This window comes from Ctenopharyngodon idella, chromosome 3 (genome assembly GCF_019924925.1).
Source record: "Ctenopharyngodon idella isolate HZGC_01 chromosome 3, HZGC01, whole genome shotgun sequence".
In the NCBI taxonomy this organism is placed as follows: domain Eukaryota; kingdom Metazoa; phylum Chordata; class Actinopteri; order Cypriniformes; family Xenocyprididae; genus Ctenopharyngodon; species Ctenopharyngodon idella.
This window is the reverse complement of record NC_067222.1, coordinates 44,328,480-44,348,523: the sequence shown is the minus strand read 5'-3', so window position 1 is coordinate 44,348,523 and position 20,044 is coordinate 44,328,480. Positions and strand designations below refer to the sequence as shown.

The 20,044-nt window shown below is 42.6% G+C and overlaps 1 protein-coding gene across 1 annotated transcript; it reads left to right on the top strand.

Moving 5' to 3' along the window:
• The first annotated feature begins 2,868 nt into the window (after positions 1-2,868).
• LOC127509272 (tripartite motif-containing protein 16-like) lies at positions 2,869-10,748 on the top strand. Its single transcript, XM_051887868.1, has 6 exons — positions 2,869-3,512; positions 3,819-3,914; positions 4,011-4,244; positions 5,155-5,311; positions 5,465-5,512; positions 5,761-10,748. The coding sequence occupies exons 1-6, from the start codon at positions 2,940-2,942 to the stop codon at positions 6,276-6,278; spliced, it is 1,626 nt and encodes a 541-aa protein (XP_051743828.1). The 5' UTR covers positions 2,869-2,939; the 3' UTR covers positions 6,279-10,748.
• Positions 10,749-20,044: the final 9,296 nt, after the last annotated feature.

Genomic DNA, 20,044 nt, shown 5'->3' with positions numbered 1-20,044 from the left:
TAATGTGTTGTTAGCCACCACATCACATTACAGAATTTTAACTCACATACTAAAACACTAATGATTTGCATAATAAAACATACTAAAATTCTAATGATTTGCATAACTGTACTAAAATTTTGTTTATATCCCCCAAATAAATGATAATATGTTTCCTTTTGTCACTACCAAAACAATGATGTCACTACCACAACAGTCACGACCGAAACATATGGTGAAGTTTCGGTAGTGACAATTTTAGATACTTTTAAGCCTAGCTCAAAGATGCTAATCAGCACATCGTTAGCTAGCACAGTTCTGAACAGTTGTACACAGAAAAAAAAAAAAAAAAAAAAAAAAAAATTATGAATAACACTCAAAAAACAACGAAAACAATGATGTCACAACCGAGCTCAAAGATGATAATCAGCACATGGTTAGCTAGCATAGTTCTGAACAGTTGTACGCACATAAAAACTAAATTTTATGGAATAACACCCAAAAAATTTTGCTTAGCCTAATTGCAGAAAAAAGGTGTTTGTTAGCGACGTTCCTTAAAGTTACACACAGATTTTCAGACTTTTGAACACATTTAACTCAAAATGATGGTACATGTCTACTATGAAAGAGAGGCTATGAGAGGGAGGGACACAGGAATATTTCCTGATCAAAAATGTAGAAATGTGGTTAAAATCAGTCTCAACCACTGGACTAAAATACACTGTTTTGGTAGTGACCTGAAAATGCGGGACACATTTTTTAAATTTTTTTTCAATAAAGTTTCATGATTTAAAAATAAAATATAAAATAAATATTTGGTAACACTTTATTTTAGGGTCTTTTAACTAGATGCTTATTAGCATGCATATTACTAGAATATTGGCTATTTATTAGTACTTATTGAGCACATATTAATTCCTTATTCTACATGACCTTATTCTGCATTCTTAATCCTACCCAATACCTAAATTTAACAACTACCTTACTGACTATTAATAAGCAGTAAATTAGGAGTTTATTGAGGGCAAAGTCGTAGTTTATAGTTTATATGTTCCCTAAACTACTTTTTTTAACTTCACTTTTTTTAAAAATCTAAAATATATTTTTAAAAACAGCAATGGAAATAATTGCAAAAATTATTTCAATATAATTTTCACAATTTGAAATTTAGAGGTTAGGTTTCGGGACAGCCACCTCCCAATTGAAAGTACCCAATAAATGACGATTTTACACATATTAAGCTTACTGATATTTTAAATATTGTGGGATTGTGGGATTCAATAGATAATAGAAGGATTTTATGTTTTTTGGTTGTGGGACAGCAGTTTGCACCAATTCTGTAGAATGGCCCATATATATATATATATATATATATATATATATATATGTATGTGTATATATATATATATATATATATATATATACATATATATGTATATATATATACATATGTATATACACACAGTCGACTCATCTGTTCTTCGACAGTTTTCAGCATTCCTCCACCACCCTGTCTCCTCACACTCGCCTTGTTACTTTCCTAACTAGAAATATGGGGGGAGAACTCTAAGACAGTACTCTAGCCTAAAACAGCTAGAGCAGAAAGGAGTGACTGTACGAATGACTGTCACATATAAGCATCCTGGTGTGATGAGGTTCCTCAGGGAGAATAGACCAAGCATTTTGCACAGATTTCATGCTTGGCAGTTGATGTTAAAAGAATAGCCATAGCTAAATGACATTAGGAAAACATGGAGTCATAATTATATGTTATGTGTGTCTTTTTATGTCTATCATATCATAATAATGCTTTGCGTACTGTAGGTGTTGGCAAAAAAATTGATGAGTTTACCAAGCAGAGAAGCTGCAGAGAGGTCGGCCCCTGGAAAAAAACAAAACAAAACGTTGATAATCACTTTTACTAGTGCGGAGCATCATCATCATCAGGGAAGGAAATTGTTGCAAAATGGAGATCCATTGTCAATCATGTACAAAATATCCATGAGCATGATGAGGAATTCCCAAGATACCTGCATCCTCCTCTTGTTGGTCACCAGGCAAGGCAGTGGCTTAAACCAAGTAACGGACCTTTTACATTTATTGCAGTTTGCTTAATTGTTATTTTTGAATAATGTTTATAGTAGTGATTTATCAATATATTTTATGTTATTTGTATTTACTTTTTTCATGTTATGATTAGCACTGCTGCAAGTGAAAAGCTCGCTCAGGTCATCTTGGCACCCAAGTTGCTGAAGGACTTAGAGAGCCTACTGTAAGTTGTGACTTCCAAACCTCAGGGCTGGAGTCATTTCACAGTCTGATCCTCAGGTTTGCACCAAAGAGTGTGGCTTTCTCTATTGTAGGGATGTTGTGCAGGTATTACCGTTGGTGTATATATAGTAACAAATTCCGTTTTGGCAACAATAAGTAGATTCAGGTTCAATTGCGTTACTCAGTAATTCTTATAATGTCACACAGCAGCGATCACTGGAATGTAAACAACGTTAATCTGTTTATTTCTGATATTATTATTTTTCTTTTGTGAATACATGAACGGCACGATTCTTCCCCTCTTCTTCATCGCCTCGGAGTTTGTGTTCAGCCCACCTCTCCTGGGCTGGATCCTGATTGGACGATCACAGTCAGTCTTTCAAACTTGGAAAAAGTCCTCGGGGCTTAATAAATTATATATATATATATATATATTACTTTACACAGTATTAATCAAAATACAATAACAAAATGGTGTTGTATTGATTCTCTGTCACATATTCTTTGAGTGTCTGTCTGAGACTGACATCTAGTGGACATTTTATGATCTGTGACTTTACAGACTCGCAGATATTTGCACACGTCACTCAAACACAGAAGCAGGAAACAGGAATCACATGAGTTCAGAGAAACTGAAACTGAAGTGCAGATGAGCTGTTGTGTGTGTGTCTCTGTATTCATGCAGTAAAATGGCAGAAGCCAGATTTTCTCAGGATGAGTTCATGTGTCCAGTATGTCTGGATCTCCTGAAGGATCCAGTGGCCATTCCCTGCGGACACAGTTACTGTAAGAGCTGTATAACAAGCTTCTGGGATCAGGAGGATGAGAAGAGAGTCTACAGCTGCCCTCAGTGCAGACAGACCTTCAGTCCAAGACCTGCTTTAGGTAAAAACACCATTCTAGCTGAAATGGTGGAGAAACTGAAGAAGACTAAACTTCCTGCTGACTGTTATGCCGGAGCCGGAGACGTGCAGTGTGATGTCTGTACTGGAAGAAAATACAAAGCCATCAAGTCCTGTCTTATGTGTCTGGAGTCTTACTGTCAAACTCATTTTGACCGTCATGAGGAATTTCACTCTCGTAAACCACACAAAGTGATTGATGCCACTGGACGACTGCAGGACATGATCTGCCGTAAACATGATAAACTCCTTGAGGTTTTCTGTTGCACTGACCAGAAGTGTATATGTATGCTGTGTATGATGGATGAACATAAAAACCATGACACTGTATCAGTTGCAGCACAGAGGACAGAGAAACAGGTATGAACTTTAAACTAGACACTGATGAAATAATGCTGACACTATTTATATTGGCACACATATGATCAGGTAACATCATTCACACTGCAGACATCAGCAGAAGTGAACAGTAGCTGCAAGTGGACTTTCACCTCTGAGCGTATTTGTGCTCCGCATTGAACTTAACAGAAAATATGGTGAAAATGCACTGTAATATATGTATATATATTATTATTATTTATTTATTTTTTTACAAAAAAAACTCTTCACGTGATGATTGTGACAACAATATAATCTGACATTTCCTGTTATTGGTTTGTCCTCCAGAAACAGCTGAAGGAGACGCAGATGAAGATCCGTCAGAGAATCCAGCAGAGACAGAAAGATCTTCAGCAGCTGAGAGAGGCTGTGAAGTCTCATAAGGTGAGTCTGGAGAAGAAGAGAAGTTTGAGACGTCTCAGTTTGGAATCTGTCAGTCCCTCTGATACCACTGTGTGATTGTGATGTGTGTCCTAACAGCGCTCTGCACAGACAGCAGTGGAGGACAGTGAGAGGATCTTTACTGAGCTCATCCGCTCCATTGAGAGGAGCCGCTCTGAGGTCACACAGCTGATCAGAGATCAGGAAAAGGCTGCAGTGAGTCGAGCTGAAGGACGACTGGAGCGACTGGAGCAGGAGATCAATGATCTGAGGAGGAGAGACGCTGAGCTGGAGCAGCTTTCACACACACATGATCACATCAAATTCCTGCAGGTATTTGAGCAAGATTTTTTTTTTTTTTAAAGGTTTAAAGAGGGGCGTGACCAAAAACGTTTGAGAACCACTGTTCTAATATATATTTTTTTAAAAAAACATCATGTCTGTCTTATGCTAATATTGAGCTTAAATAAACTTAGCATGTGTTGAATGTTTGCTAAAGTGCAGCATGATTATGTTACCATGGTAACGGGAGCGTCCCCTCCAGCTAGCCACCGCTCACTCACCAGCTTCAGAGTAAATTTTATTTCTCACTACCACAGTAGTAATTTCGACCACCGATTTCACGCCAGCTTTCAGATTAAACTTTATTCTTCACTGCCGCAGCAGTGATTTCATCCACCGCTCTCACACCAGCTCTCAGACAAAACTGTATTTCTACCCAGAGCAGCACCGATTTCTCACACCACTCTTACAATAAATCTCAATTCTTTTTACTGCCGCAGCAGTGAATTCTCCCTTTGCTCCAGCAGGAGACCCTTCGTTTTCTCCCTTAGCCTCCACAGGAGATTCATCCCACGAGCCGCCCTATATTTCCCCAAAGCGACTTCAGCTAAATATTCTTCTCATCCTTGGGGGAGAGGGCTTTCCTACCTAAATTGTTAAACCATTCGCAGTTTATTGCCCAGCTTGCTGTCTTTGTAATTCTTTTTGGGGGGGTTTAACTCAGCTTGAGGTTGAGCCGAGCTTCAGGTTCGAGCCTCCTCCATGGACAGCAAGCCAAGTTTGTTTACTATTAACATTTAAAGCTGAATGGGCAGATTATGAGAATAATGTTGCTGATGCTGTGAAAGTGCTGAATTGATGCGAGTCACTAAAGATCAACAAGAGCCGCACAGATCTGATAGTAGTGCAGGTTATTGGCTGAAGTGTTGAGGTGATGAGTTTTGATTTCTGTTTTCTGTAGAGTTTCCAGTCTCTCTCAGCACCTCCTGAATCTACACATGAACCCGGTGATCCCTTCAGTTCTCTCTCTTTTGATGGCATGAGAGAATCTGTCCGTCAGCTGAGAGACAAACTGGAGGATTTCTGCAAAGAGGAGATCAAGAAGATCTCTGACAGAGGTAAAGTCCTGGAGATTCATCTGCTCTCAGAAATGATCCTCCATCATCTCATATCATGTAGATCATCATATTAGAAATGACTTAGGAATGGATGCAGGGATCATTTTCACCTGACATGATAATCACACTCTTCATGTCTGTTGATTTCCACAGTCACATTCACCAACATTGTTCCCAGGACCAGGAACGACTTCCTACAGTGTAAGTAATTAAGAAAACAAGCAGAAAAACTCACTGAAAGTGTTCATGTTCTTCCTGTAGAAGGTGAAAGAAATCATAGAAGAAACAATAGAAGAGTTTAATAATTGATCATGTAAATGATGATTTGCACAGGATATCTGATCAGCTGTACTGAGACACTGATGATACACTGAACATGAAGAGTTCAGATACATAAAAAGATCAGACAGATTCATAATTCCTGATTCTGATGTGTTTCTCTCCATCAGATTCCCATCAGCTCACTCTGGATCTGAACACAGTGAATAAACGCCTCTGTCTGTCTGAGAGGAACAGAGTGATTAATAACACTGGCACAGAGCAGCCATATCCTGATCATCCAGACAGATTTGATCCAAGGTGGCAGGTGTTGTGTAGAGAGAGTGTGTGTGGACGCTGTTACTGGGAGATTAAGTGGAGTGGGAGTGTGTATATGTCTGTGTCATATAAGAGCATCAGCAGGAAGGGAGGGGGTGATGAGTGTGTGTTTGGATATAATGATCAGTCCTGGAGTTTGTACTGCTCTTCCTCCAGATACTCATTTTGGCACAATAACATACGCACTGATCTCCCTGTAAAGTCCATCAGCAGTAGAATAGGAGTGTATGTGGATCACAGTGCAGGAACTCTGTCCTTCTTCAGCATCTCTGACACAATGAGACTCATCCACACAGTCCAAACCACATTCACTCAGATGCTCTATCCTGGGTTTTGGGTTGGTTCAGGATCATTAGTGAAACTGTGTTGATGAATCAGAATAGATCATAGAGAGATTTTACCCACAACTCTTTCATTCATTCATTACATTAAGTCTCCATTCCTGGGGGCAAACACAAATATCTGTAAAATCTTAATTCTATGGAGAAAGTTTTTTTTTTTTTTTTTTTGCAGTGTAAATATTGTATTATATTATGTTGTTTAACCCTTTAAGACTTGAAGGCTTTTTTAGAGGTTTTTTTTTTTTTTTTTCTTTCTGAGCGACATACACAAAAGTAAAGACTCATAACTCCAAAACTGTAGCAAGGAGAGTCAAAAGGTAGGTATCATTTGATAGAACACTTTTTAAATTCTTAGAAAATATAAATTACATTACATTTGGACATTTTCATGCTGAGAAACCGTTGATAAAAGACAAAAAATATCTATAATGTTTTTTATAATTTTTCTTTTTTTTTTAAATTTGACATGGAATAACTCAGGAAGGCAATAAGATCGGAGAAAAAATCTTTTTTGGTGATGCTCTTCTATATGTGAGCTGCATCTGGTTCAAATGTACAAATTTGTGGTTATGGCATAAAATATAGTTGAATAAAGTGTTATTCATTTTTTCACAGCCAGATGGCGCCCTCGGGTGGTAAACTCCGTTTTAGAGGCACTTCTCAGTCGTTAGGAGTTTTTCAAAATGATTAGATGCACTAAAAAGCTGAGTTTCTAAGCTTTAAAATGATATCTATTTTGTGTTATATATGGTCCAGGAACATTGGATACACACTGCATACCGGAAAGGTGAGAGAGATGTTTTTAGCCAAGTCAGAATGGCCACTTCTAGTGGCAATTACTAAGCTCTCAGGGAGCCAATATAAAACCAAACTAATCAGTGAGGTTAACTTATAGCTCAGCCTGAGCTAAATATCAAACAACACATTCCAACAGGCAATGTACTCAGTAAAGCACTTAACACACTTAAAGCAGACGAGTACAAAAAACTCCGCCAACATGCTCCAAAAGGAGGCCCAGATTGGTCATGGACCATTGGATTGGTCATTGGTCAAGCCTGCGCCATCATGTTCTTAAAGGAGGCCCAAACCAGGGTCTGCGACTCCAGAAGACATGTGGCGTCAGCTAGTGGCATCTGTCTAAGCTCTAAGGGAGCCTAATCTGAGAACCAAACAATAAAGTGAGGTTACCTAGCTAAACTCAACTTGAGCTTAAATCTACACATTCCAACAGGCAATGAACTCAGTAACAACACTGTAAACCCTGAAGTAGGGGAGTACAAAGAAATATGTTATCGTGCTCTGAAGGAGGCCCAAAACCGGCCTACCACCTCAACAGACACGGACATAAACCTGTGGCAGTGTCTAAATTCTAAGTGAGCGAAACTCTGAACAAAAACATCCGCCAACAAGAGCTTGTGACACTTACAAGCTACAGTGCTTAGAAAGAGGCTTATCTGACGAAAGCCTTCAACTCCCAAAAATGCAACAAAATTCTTGTGGCAGTGTTTGAACTCTAAGGGAGCTAACAAAGGAACTAAACTGACTAGTGAGGTTCCCAAGGCGAACTCAACCTGAGCAATGCATTCCAGCAGGCCATGTACTCAGTAAACACCTTTACTCTTAATGCAAGGGGAGTACAAAATAATCACCACGCTCTGAAGGAGACCATAAACAAGCCTACTATTACAGAAACAGGTGCTAACCTGTGGCAGCAATAGAGTAGCTCACATTGTGTAGGGCAAAAACTAAAACTTAAAGCATAAAAGTGATGCTTTATTTTCATTCATGCCATCCTGAACACAAGGATGGATGCCTTAAACCAACCAGAATTTTATACATCTGTACTGAACCCTAGGGAACAGGAGCTGGACAAAGCTGACACTGTTACACTCAAACTTGAATGTTAATTCAAGGGGTTCAAGGGAAAGGCAAACACAGTATGAATGAAAATTCTACACAAGTGGGGCCTACGCAACACTAGCATTCTCTTATCTACCTAAAGATAAGGGGCCTAACACCTGAGACAACGGCACCAGGGAGGCTAATGATAGCCTTCTACCTTAGCTGCTATCTATCTTGCACCTACACTACAAGTGGTAAAGGGCTTTTTGGCCTGACAACTCAGAAAGAGGAGGCCAGAACTAGGAAACTATACAACCTAACAAGGGAAGTAATGATAAAAGGGGGAATGCAAAGCAAACACCTAACCCTAGTTCTTAGCCTAGGCCAGCTAAGCTGTGGGCCCATAGGGCCACACATAAGCATAGATCTGCCTGGGGCTAAAACTCGGCCTACAAACTCATGAAAGAAGAGGCTACTCTAAACTCTAAAATAAGAGCTCAAAGGAGCAAAGCTCAACCCAAGCAAACAATGTCAGGCGGCCCAGGAGGCCGACACTAGACATAGATCTATCTGAAGTAAAGAGTGCTAACCTTAAAACCTCAAAACTTTTTACTATCAAGCCAGAAGGTGGGCCATCAGAATCATATTCATCATGGGCCCTGTCCTCAGCCTGACTGTAAGAAAGCCTGAGCGTGTTGCATTTTAAAATTCCATGACCAGGAGGTGGAAGAAGAGAGGAGAGGGTAGAAGAGAACTACCCTCGCAGAGAGGAAACCAATCACTGACGCTGCTGGCGTTTGTGGTTGATTACCTCCCTCAGATCCTGCATCTTCTTCCTAGAGTCCCGCCTTCTCTGGGACTTACTCCAAGGAGGAGGAGGTGCCCGAGAGGCAACAGTGGACCTCTGGCCCTGTCTCCGATCCTCGAATCGTGACAGGCCAGGACCTCCTGTCTGTCTGGGCCCAGGATCGGATCTGAGCGGTATGCAGTTCTTAAACGCTGCCGAGCGCGCCTTCGCCTCTCTGAATTTTTCCACCACCGCCTCGACGGAGGTACCAAAACGTTCAGAGGGCGAAACCGGTGCATCGAGGAGAAAGCCCTTTTCTTTCTCCCCGATGTCAGCCAGGTTCAACCACAGGTGTCTCTCCATGGCCACCATCACTGCCATCGATCTTCCAATCGAAGCAACGGTTTGCTTTGTGGCCCGGAGAGCCCGCCTCAGGGGTCCTTCAGCAAGTCAGCTTGGTAGGCCTGTAACACCGCCATGGTGTGTAAGGCCGCACCAGCCTGACCCGCTGCTGTGTATGCCCTGCCATTTAAGCGAGAGGTGGTCTTAAGGGGCTTAGAAGGCAGGACCAGAGCTTTCAGTATTGGGGCCTGCCCAGTGATGAGATAGTTCGCAAACATCTCGTCAATAGGGGGCATCGACACATACCCATGTTGGCTCAATCCCTCCACATCAGCGAAATTCCCCCGCTGATGCAGATGAATACGAGCCGAATATGGGTTCTTCCATGCCTTCTCGATCTCCACATGAAGATCAGGAAGGAATGGAAGGCTCACGGGGGCTGCTTTGTTATGGCCAGAAAGGAATCACTCATCAAGCCGTCCGCATGCGGCCCCTCTCTTAACGCGCTCCCATGGCAGCTGCAGTCTGCCAGAAGCGCGTTCCATAACTTCAAGCAGCTCCGCATACGCAGGGCAGGGAGGCTTTGAAGTTTCAGCAGGCTCACCTGCTTCCTCTTCAACAGCCATCTCCTGCTCTTTTGGGCTTTCAGCCAGAAGAGCACTTGCTGCTGGATCTGACAATGTCAAAGACAAGACATCGTCATCATCCAACAGCTCACCCTCGTCAGCCACAGAGGGTTGAGAGAGATTTATATCTCTCTCAAATTCCTCCGCGAGCTCCATCTGCGAGCCCCATGATTTCAGCCGCCGCTCTGCCTCAGCACGAGCGGGGCCAGAACCACCAGGCACCGATGCCGGCTCCTCTCCCCTCGAGAAGAGGGCCAGACGAGAGCGGAGCGTTCTCATTGGTAGACGCTCACAATTCGCACAGACAGCACCCTCAAGCACTGTCCATGCGTGCTCTTCTCCCAGACAGAAAATGCACAGATTGTGTGTTGTAATCGCCAAACAGACAAAACAGTCCCTGAAGACGAAAACACACTGACTGGTTCTCTAGGCACCCCTTATATACTTCCGGGTCGTGCTATGATGACGTCATAGGCTGTCGCCGGCCAATAGGATTGGTAGGATTTGACAATTGCTTTCAGACACCGGTTCACGTGATAGCATTCCCCATATGCGTTTCAACGCAGTGTAGAGTTCCCTTTCGAAAGGGAACTGGACATTTTAACGTTTCCATAACCAAAACAGAATGTTTGGAAAATGTTCTTAGAACAAAAATTTGTTAGTTGGGATGGTATGGGGATAACACAAGCTTGTCTTGAAAAAAGGTTGTTGCTAACACGTGTTTAAATGGGACTACAGAGGTTATTGGTGACATTAAACATCAAGTTGAACACGTAAACTCATCTACTCACTAGTCACTTTCACAGCCTCGTGTTTATAATCATCACGCTCTTGCAAACTACTGTAACTCTAGCTTTAGGGAAAATGTTTAAATAAGGGCTGAATAAACTGTCAAAAGCTTATTGATGTTGAAGTTATGTGACGATGGTGTAGTTTGTTTATAAGTACTTTTAGCTTTTTACTTCTGGTAGTTATATTTAGGCTTCAAAATTCATAAAAGTTGTTTATTTGTGAAGATTATCATGATGAACAAAATGTGTGAGAATCATTAACTTTTGTTGGTCACAGAGTTTATTTTCTGCAACAATCTGAAAGCCAATGGAAAAATCCTACTGGGTTTTTGTTAAGAGACCTAGAATAATGCTAAGTTGACATATAAAAATACGTCATTCCTCCAGCACTCTACTGGTAATTCACTTCAAGTGTGCCATTTGGGTCAGGGCCAGAGTTGCTGTAGTGAAGGACTTTCAGGTGCGTTATAATGGGTAATTAGTCAAATGACATTTATGGCTCAGGTGATTGGCTCAAAAACTTGGCGCTGAGCGTTTGAGGCTTTTTAAAGGCACAAGAAGCTCAGTTGTCATGACAGCTTCAGCTTTGTGTTGCCTGTGCTGATTATTTATTTACTTAATATTCATTCTTTGTGCACTGATTTTTCCCAGCGTCCTCTGAAATTAAGTGCAGACTGTATGATATTGAAAATGATGTGAAATTTTATTTATGAACCAGTAGATGACACTGTTGCTGTTTTTATGTCTATGGTCTTTCCCAGTGTCTCAAGCCATAGACAGGGAAACACCCTGGATGGATGGCCAGTTCATTCCAGGGTTTCTGATACAAACATAATTTTGTAAAAATGTATTATCATTCCCTTTGATATTTTGACAAGCAACATGAAGTTAATTGACCTCACACTCTCAGACAGAAATGTGTAAAGCTTTGTTTCTTTAGGGATACAACAGGGACATCTTATACCTTATTTTAAAAGTTTCATAGATGTCTATATGCACCTTTTAATGGTGTATATAAGGTGCACAAGGTGTTTGATGGCTCAGCACTTGTTATTTACAATTTTAAAATTGGCAAGTCTTGCTGTATTTGGCTTATCACCAGCTTTAAGCTTGTTGACCTCCTTTAGCAGGAGGTTATGGAATCAAACTATATCTAAGTGTTGTTTACACCCACACATTTTAAGGATAATGAGACTGGCATGTTTGTTAAACAGAGAGGATCATCCTTAATTATATAACTATGTGCTTCATAGTACTTGATACCAATAGCTGCTGGTAATTAACATACAAGCACTTAATTTCCCTTCAGTATAAGGTAGCCTATAGGCGTAACTCATTTACAGATCCATGTGAAGTCTTCTACAAAAAAGCCACTGCACTTAAATGGTCAAATACACAAAACTGATGTCAAAATGCCTGTCTTGGCAAGTATTCAGTTAAACAGATCCGTGCATAAACTCTTAAAGTGACAGCACACTAATATTCCTGCTGCTGTCTGTCAAGTTAATAAAAGAATAAAAGACAAAGAGAATCACTCTCTGTTGTATTTAATTTTTTCAGTGTTATTTTGCATTTGATTACTTTAATTGCTGTAGTATTTCTTACCTGAATATACTGTATACCAGGGGTGCCCAACCCTGTTCCTGGAGATCTACCTACCTGCAAAGTTTAGCTCCAACCCTGATAAAACACACCTGAATCAGCTAATTAAGATCTGCAGGAGCACTTGATAATTACAGACAGGTGTGTTGAGCAGGGCTGGAGCTGAACTCTGCAGAAAGGTAGATCTCCAGAAACAGGGTTGGGCACCCCTGCTGTATACCCACCTGAAAAACTTAAAGCCATGTTTATTTCATATCTCTCTTCATATCTCTTTTAATTCTATTGCATTTATTTGTGCTATTGTTTGAAATTTGTTTATTTGTTCTTATTACTGTCTTTTTTATGAAAATAAAATTTTGCATTGAAGAAAAGTAGATTTTTGTTTGTTTGCTGTCAATTATAGTTCTTTGAAATAATTTTTGTCAAAAATTTTTTTTACTGACGGTAACTAAATAAAAACCAGTTTTGAATGACAAAAATCTATTGTCATTTTTGTTAGTGAAGAACATAATATGGCATACACTTATTGCATGTCTCATAAAATGATCAAAAATGTAAACGTCTGGGAGAAAGAGAAGAGCAGACATATGGATAAAGCCGCTGTCACGCTAGATTATGAGCATGTGACATTTCTTCGGACACTGCAGTGGTCGTGATATGATATGACACTCTGCAGCATCTTTTTTATAAACATGAATAAACATATAACAAATAGTAATACATTCAAAATGTAAAAATGTACAGTACAATCTACCTGTCTTTGCTGCAAAACTATCGTTTTTTTAATTCAGCCAATTTCTTCTACTGGTCACACGTCTTCACGTGATGCACATTCGCAGATCAGAGTTCACCAAATTTAAACTTTGGAATGCAGCGAAATGCATGAGCTTGCGTTTGTGGTGTGACACATTTGCATGCATATGAATGGAAGTCAATGGAATGAAAAGTGTAGTGTGACCACCCCTTAACTTGAAAAAGCTTGACAATGCAAAAGAGAGCTCAATTCAGGTCTTGTTTTCTGTGCGCACACAGAAAGCCGCCTCTCAGCGCATCAACACTGAATAGAGCTCTCTTTAGCGTTTCGCTCTTGAATAGACAAATACACAGAAAATTATGTCAAAATATCCATTTTTGCTAGTACCTGATTGTATGTTTGTTTTTTGTTTTTTTGTTTTTTTTGGAGAATTGTATTGAATCCAATTAGGGTCAATTTGACCAGGACCATACAGGCTGTAACCAGAAATCAAACAGTGCATGATGGTTAACAGGTTAATGGAAATTTTAGAGAAATGCTTAATTGATGTGTTAAAATTTAACTAAACCCATTAGATTTTAGTCTAAAATAATTTGATATCTAGTTGACTAAAACAATTCGGATGACTAAAATATGACTAAACTAAATGGCATTTAAGTCAAAAGACTAAAACTAAATCAAAATTTGCTCTCAAAATTAACACTGCAGCACAGCATTGTTTTGGATGTTGGGTAAGTTCTGTCTCAAAATATACATCATAAAAGCCATTTTTTGTCTTGCATCTTAGGGTCCGTCTTAAAAATGACTGTGAATGCTAAGCGAACCAGGACTTATTGTATCATTTTGGAACATGGTGTTTCTGTCCTTTTTGGACCATGACAAGCATTGAAAATAGCATCTTAGACATCCTGCAAAACATCTCATTTTGTGTTTTCCACAGAAGAAAGAATGTAATTCAGGTGTTGAACAATAATTAGAGTGAGTACATAATGACAATTTTCATTTTTTTAGATGATCTTTCCCTTTATTTGCTGCAAAGAACCCTTGATCTGGGAACCAATAGATTGTGTGGAATGAATAGTTCTTTCAGAGGATTTTCTCAGAATGAAGGCAGGAGACTCAAACAGAAAGCAGTATCTGTTTGTGCGTTTGCCCTGAACCCATCACTGCTACATGTTGTTGAAGTGAAGCACTGGTCAATGTTGTTGCTGGATCAGTGAGCTTGACAGCTTTTGAATTTACCATTCTCAGAAAAGCATCTTGGGATCTCAGGAAAAACACTTGCTCACTTGTTCATTAAATGGTCATTTATCTCTCATCTTGATACTTGCACATACGCTTTTCTAACTACATCTCTTTTTCTCTGTGTTTCAGTTTTTATACATTCTCTTACTCTGTGTTCTGTATCTCGAACATACTTACTAATTCTGTCCAACACATGTTCTGGATTCATGTTTCTAATAGCTACTAATGGTCATTCCTGGGAAAATCAAAGTTGTTTACTATTTCTTTAATATGCATGTGCTTATGTTCATGAGGGTGTTTGCACAGCTTTTTTCTTGTTTTTAATTATTTGTGTTTGTCTGAGAATGCTTGAGCATTCTATTATTTATGTACTGTATTATTTATTGCATGTCTTATACATTTTTCTGACCCAAATAAATATACACATCATTCTGGATAAACGTCAATATTTAGCTTTTCTGTTAGTGTTGGCACATTATAAATTATATGAGATATAAATGATTTAAAGTCAACGATTAAAGGGAAATTATGCCAAGCGTTTTTATATGTATATATATATATATATATATATATATGTGTGTGTGTGTCCAGAAGTAGAAATGTATCTATGTAACCATATAGAAAAAAAAAGCTGAATAAAAACATAATAACAATAAAAACAATACAAAGCTGCATTTGTACCAAAGAAAACGTCTTGGGTTACTGGTGTAACCCTTGTTCCCTGAGTAAGGGAACGAGACGCTATGTCGAATGACGTGATGGGAACCCTCTGCGTGATTGCGTCGTGAAGCACTTCTGTATCTAACCAATGATGAGACGAGACATCAGAGGCGGGTGACGTCACAGACCAGGAAACTATAAAGCATACCCAGAACAAAGAATGCTAGCTTCTGGATTATGGCTGAAGCAAGACGCTCACAGGTACGCTGGGGGTACGGCAACGTGACGTACGTCGAATGACGTGATGGGAACGCTGTCCCAACTATGCCGTATCACCGAGTACCTGTCTGTGATCTTGTAGACAGAACTGAGGAACCCAGAGTAGAGCTTATGTCTAGGTTGTAAAACCTGATGAATGTGTCCTGGGATGACCAACCAGCTGCATCACATATATCATTCAATTATACTCCTGACATTAATGCCTTAGAGGCCGCCATACCCCTGGTGGAATGAGCACGGACAGCTAGAGGACATGGCTGTCCGGCTGCTTCATAGGCGAGTGAGATGGCCTTGACCACCCACTTACTCATCCTCTGCTTAGAAGCTGGGCCCCCTTTCTTAGGGGACCCATAACATACAAACAGCTGGTTTGTTTTTCGCCACAGGGCAGCTCTGTGGACATATGTATCTAAGGCCCTGACGGGGCAAAGCAGATTGCGTTTCTCCTGATCCGGATCTACAAAAGGAGGAGGACAGAAAGCCTGGAGTACAATAGGACCCGGGACCTTTGGCACGTATCCAGGTCTAGTGTGCAGGAAAGCCTTAACCATACCAGGCGCGAATTCCAGACACGAAGGAGCAACTGACAGTGCTTGTAAATCTCCTATCCTTTTAAGAGACGAGATTGCCAGAAGAAATATCGTTTTCAGAGTGAGGAATTTTTCTGACACCTCTTCTAGTGGTTCGAAGGGAGCCTCAGCTAGCCCCTCTAATACTATAGCCAAGTCCCAGGCTGGAGTTCTTGTGCGCACTGCAGGCCTCAGCCTCAGCGTGCCACGAAGGAAGCGTATGACAAGAGGGTCTCGACCCACCGAGAAACCCCCTACAGGAGCATGATAAGCCGAGATGGCTGCTACATAAACCTTCAATGTCGAAGGAGATAATCCTTCCGAGAACTTTTTTTTGGAGGAACTGAAGCACAAGGCTAATAGATGACTGGACAGGGTCCGTATTGCGTTGACTACACCAAGTAGAAAACAACTTCCATTTGTATGCATATAGCTTCCTTGTGGAGGGAGCTCTGGAATGAAGGATGGTCTCCACAACCTCGGTTGGGAGACCAGAATCTATGAGCCTTGCCCCCTCAGAGGCCAGGCTCACAGTTTCCATAGCTCTGGGCGGGGATGGAGTATTGTGCCACCCGCTTGAGACAGGAGATCCTGCCTGAGAGGAAGCTCCATTGGAGAGCCGTCTAACAGAGACATTAGGTCTGCAAACCATATCCTGGTCGGCCAGTACGGGGCCACCAGTATTAGGCTGACCCCTTCCTGGCGTACTTTTTCCTCGGCCATGTCTGTAGCATAGCGTCCAGCCCCAGAGGTGCTGGGTACGTTAGGGAGTACCACAGTGGACACTGGGTTGACTCTCCCGAAGCAAATAGGTCGACTTCCGCTTGACCGAATTTTTTCCAGGTGAGCTCCACCACCTCGGTGTGGAGTCTCCACTCCCCGGGCCTCAGCCCCTGCCTCGACAGGGTGTCCACTCCCACATTTTGATGCCCTGGAATATAAGCTGCTTTCAATGAAAGGAACTTTCCCTGGGCCCACCGGAGGATCTGACGGGCCAAGTTGCAAAGTCGGCGAGACCGCAGACCCCCCTGATGGCTGATATATGAGACCACTGTCGTGTTGTCTGTGCGGACCAACACGTGATGGTCCCTCAGGTCTGGGAGGAAGTGTTTCAATGCAAGAAATACCGCCATCATCTCCAGCCAATTTATGTGCCAGGAGAGCTGATGGTCCTCCCATAAACCCTGAGCCGAGCGACCACTCATGATCGCCCCCCAGCCCGTGAGGGAAGCATCCGTCGTAAGCATTACGCGACGACGAGAAGTCCCCAGCACAGGTCTCTGGGACAGGAACCAAGGCTTTTTCCACATGACCAGAGCACGAAGGCATCGCCGCGTAACTTTGATCATGCGAAAAGGATTTCCCCTTGGAGAAAACCCCTTGGTCCTGAGCCACCACTGTAAGGGTCTCATGTGCAGAAGGCCAAAAGTTACCACGTTGGACGCAGCTGCCATAAGACCCAACAGTCTCTGAAACTGTTTTACAGTGAGTGACTGGCCTAACTTCACCCCTTTCACGGCCCCGAGAATGGAACTCACACGAGCAGGGGATAGATATGCCTGCATTGTGGTGGAGTCCCAAACTACCCCTAAGTAGCTGGTAATTTGACTCAGAACCAGCACACTTTTCTTGGCATTGAGCCTCAGCCCAAGCTTCTTCATGTGCGACAGAACAACATCTCGATGTTGAACTGCCAATTGTTCTGTTTGAGCTAGTATCAACCAGTAGTCGATATAGTTCAGTACGTGGATGCCCTGGAGTCTCAACGGAGCCAGAGCTGCATCCACGCACTTCGTGAACGTGCGGGGTGATAAAGATAGGCCGAAGGGAAGAACCTTGTATTGGTAAGCTTCGCCCCCGAAAGCAAACCTGAGGAACTTCATGTGATGAGGATGGATGGATACATGAAAGTAAGCGTCTTTCAGGTCTATCGTCACAAACCAGTCCTCGGACCTGATCTGTGGGATAATCTGTTTGAGTGTAAGCATTTTGAACTTTAATTTTCGTACAGATCGATTTAGCACACGTAAATCTATGATCGGACGTAACCCTCCATCCTTCTTTGGAACAATGAAGTAGCGGCTGTAAAAACTTCTGTGTCTTCAGCAAGCGCTCTCTGTATCGTGTGTCTTATTTGGTGTTGTTTGTCTTGATATACACAAGTCACGATCTCTTTGTCTGAGGACAAGAGTATCTCACACCACATCACATATATATCTTTATAAAAAGTAAAAATAAGACATGTATTATGGCGGAAAAACAGCAGTTCATCAAGTGTGTTCATCCCTGCCCTCGTTGCATCACGGGTGGGGATACACCCCCGTTGTTTGTCTGGGAGTTGAGCATGCCCAGGCAGCTCTCGAGGGGGCTGTCTGTGTGCACTGTGAGAAGCTCACTCTCAGGACACTGAGATCGCGCCAGGCACTCTTTGATAAAGATAAAGAGGGTGCCGTGGCCAGTGTTCCCCACGGATCGAGCCCCACTTCTGCCGAGGCAGAGCGGCGGCTTCATTCGTGGGGATCACAAATGGATCTGACAGAGGGGTTTGAGATGGGCCCAGCCTTATCTCTGCCCTCACCTGTCAGACCCAGTGTCTCTCCTCTGGTGGTGGAAGCACGCATTTCGGTTTCTTCCCCCCGGAGAGAGACACCGGTGCTTCATCTATCCAGCTCTGAGGAGGTGGATGTGGTGAGCGTCGAGGCTGGAGAAGAGGACTCGCCATCCTCGTCTCCAGCATATGAGGAGCTTTTAGAGGTAGTGACCAGGGCTGTAGAGAAATTAAAAACTGAATGGCCCGCAGAGAAGAGCGAAGCGAGACAGAAAAGCAAATTAGATGAACGCTTCCTCCCCGCTCGGTCACTACCTCAGCGTCAGGGACTGCCGTTCTTTCCCGACCTCCACACTGAGGTGTAGAGGTTGTGGCAGAGACCTGTTCAGTGCCGTGTGTTCAGCCCCCAAACATCGACATATAGTAACATCATGGGGCTGAAACACCATGGCTATGGGGCGATGCCCCGGGTAGAAGAGACGCTTGCGAGCTATCTCTCGCCCGAGTCGGCATCGTCCCTGAAATCCCAGACGCTGCCCACCAGACCTCTAAAAACAACATCAGCACTGGTGGGCAAAGCTTATACGGCAGCGGGTCAGGCGGCGGCTTGCCTATGTCAATTCTGCAAGCCTATCAATCCAACCTGCTGGGGGAGATCGATGACAGTGGGGAAGCAAGTTTTGAAACCATACAGGAGTTGAGAAAAGCAACTGATTTATCTCTCCGGGCCACCAAGGAGACGGCCAAGTCAATAGGCTGTTCTATGGCAGCCCTGGTGGCCACGGAGAGGCATGTCGACAAGCTCCTCAGTGCACAGAGCACAACAAAAAGTTAGTGTTGCCACCCGTGCTCCCTTGCAGAGGGCTTGGGGACTGGGGCGGGCAACACAACCGAAGCCTTCGAGGGGTCAGACGGATCTGCGGACCGTCATTATCGCCAAGAAGGCTTCGAAGAGGTCCTGACGCCAATGGCCCAGGACCTTCGAAGGCAGCCCCCTCCGGAGAGGGTCCGGTATCAAAATATCAGGTATCCACCCCTCTTCGGTGCCCTCGGGGGCCGTTCTGCTAACCCTGCCACCTTGTGTGCTTCAGGGCGCAGCGGTCTCCACCGACCCTCTGAGAAAGGCCGGTCATCACTTGATTCAGCTGTTCCCTGCCGGTTTACCGCTTCAGGGCGCTGAGTCAAGTGCTCAAAAAACACCAGAGGCCAGTCTCGAGAGACTGGTTCCCTTAGTAAATTTTCTGGCAGAATGGAAACTTCTCCCGAATATTTCTCAATGGGTGCTGCTCACAATAGAAAAGGGTTACAGAATTCAGTTTGGGTCTCGCCCGCCCCAGTTCAACGGGGTCCTTCCCACAGTGGTGGCCCCCGAGCAGTCTCTGGTAATGGAACAGGAGGTTCTGACGCTCTTGTGAAAAGGAGCTATAGAAAGGGTTTCACAGCTGTTACTTCATTGTTCCAAAGAAGGATGGAGGGTTGTGTCCCATCATAGATTTACGCGTGTTAAATCGATCTGTACAAAAGCTCAAGTTCAAGATGCTCACACTCAAACAGATTATCCCACAGATCAGGTCCGAGGACTGGTTTGTGGCGATAGACCTGAAAGACGCTTACTTTCATGTATCCATCCATCCTCAACACAGGAAGTTCCTCAGGTTTGCTTTCGGGGGCGAAGCTTACCAGTACAGGGTCCTTCCTTTTGGCCTAGCATTATCACCCCGCACATTTACAAAGTGCGTGGATACAGCTC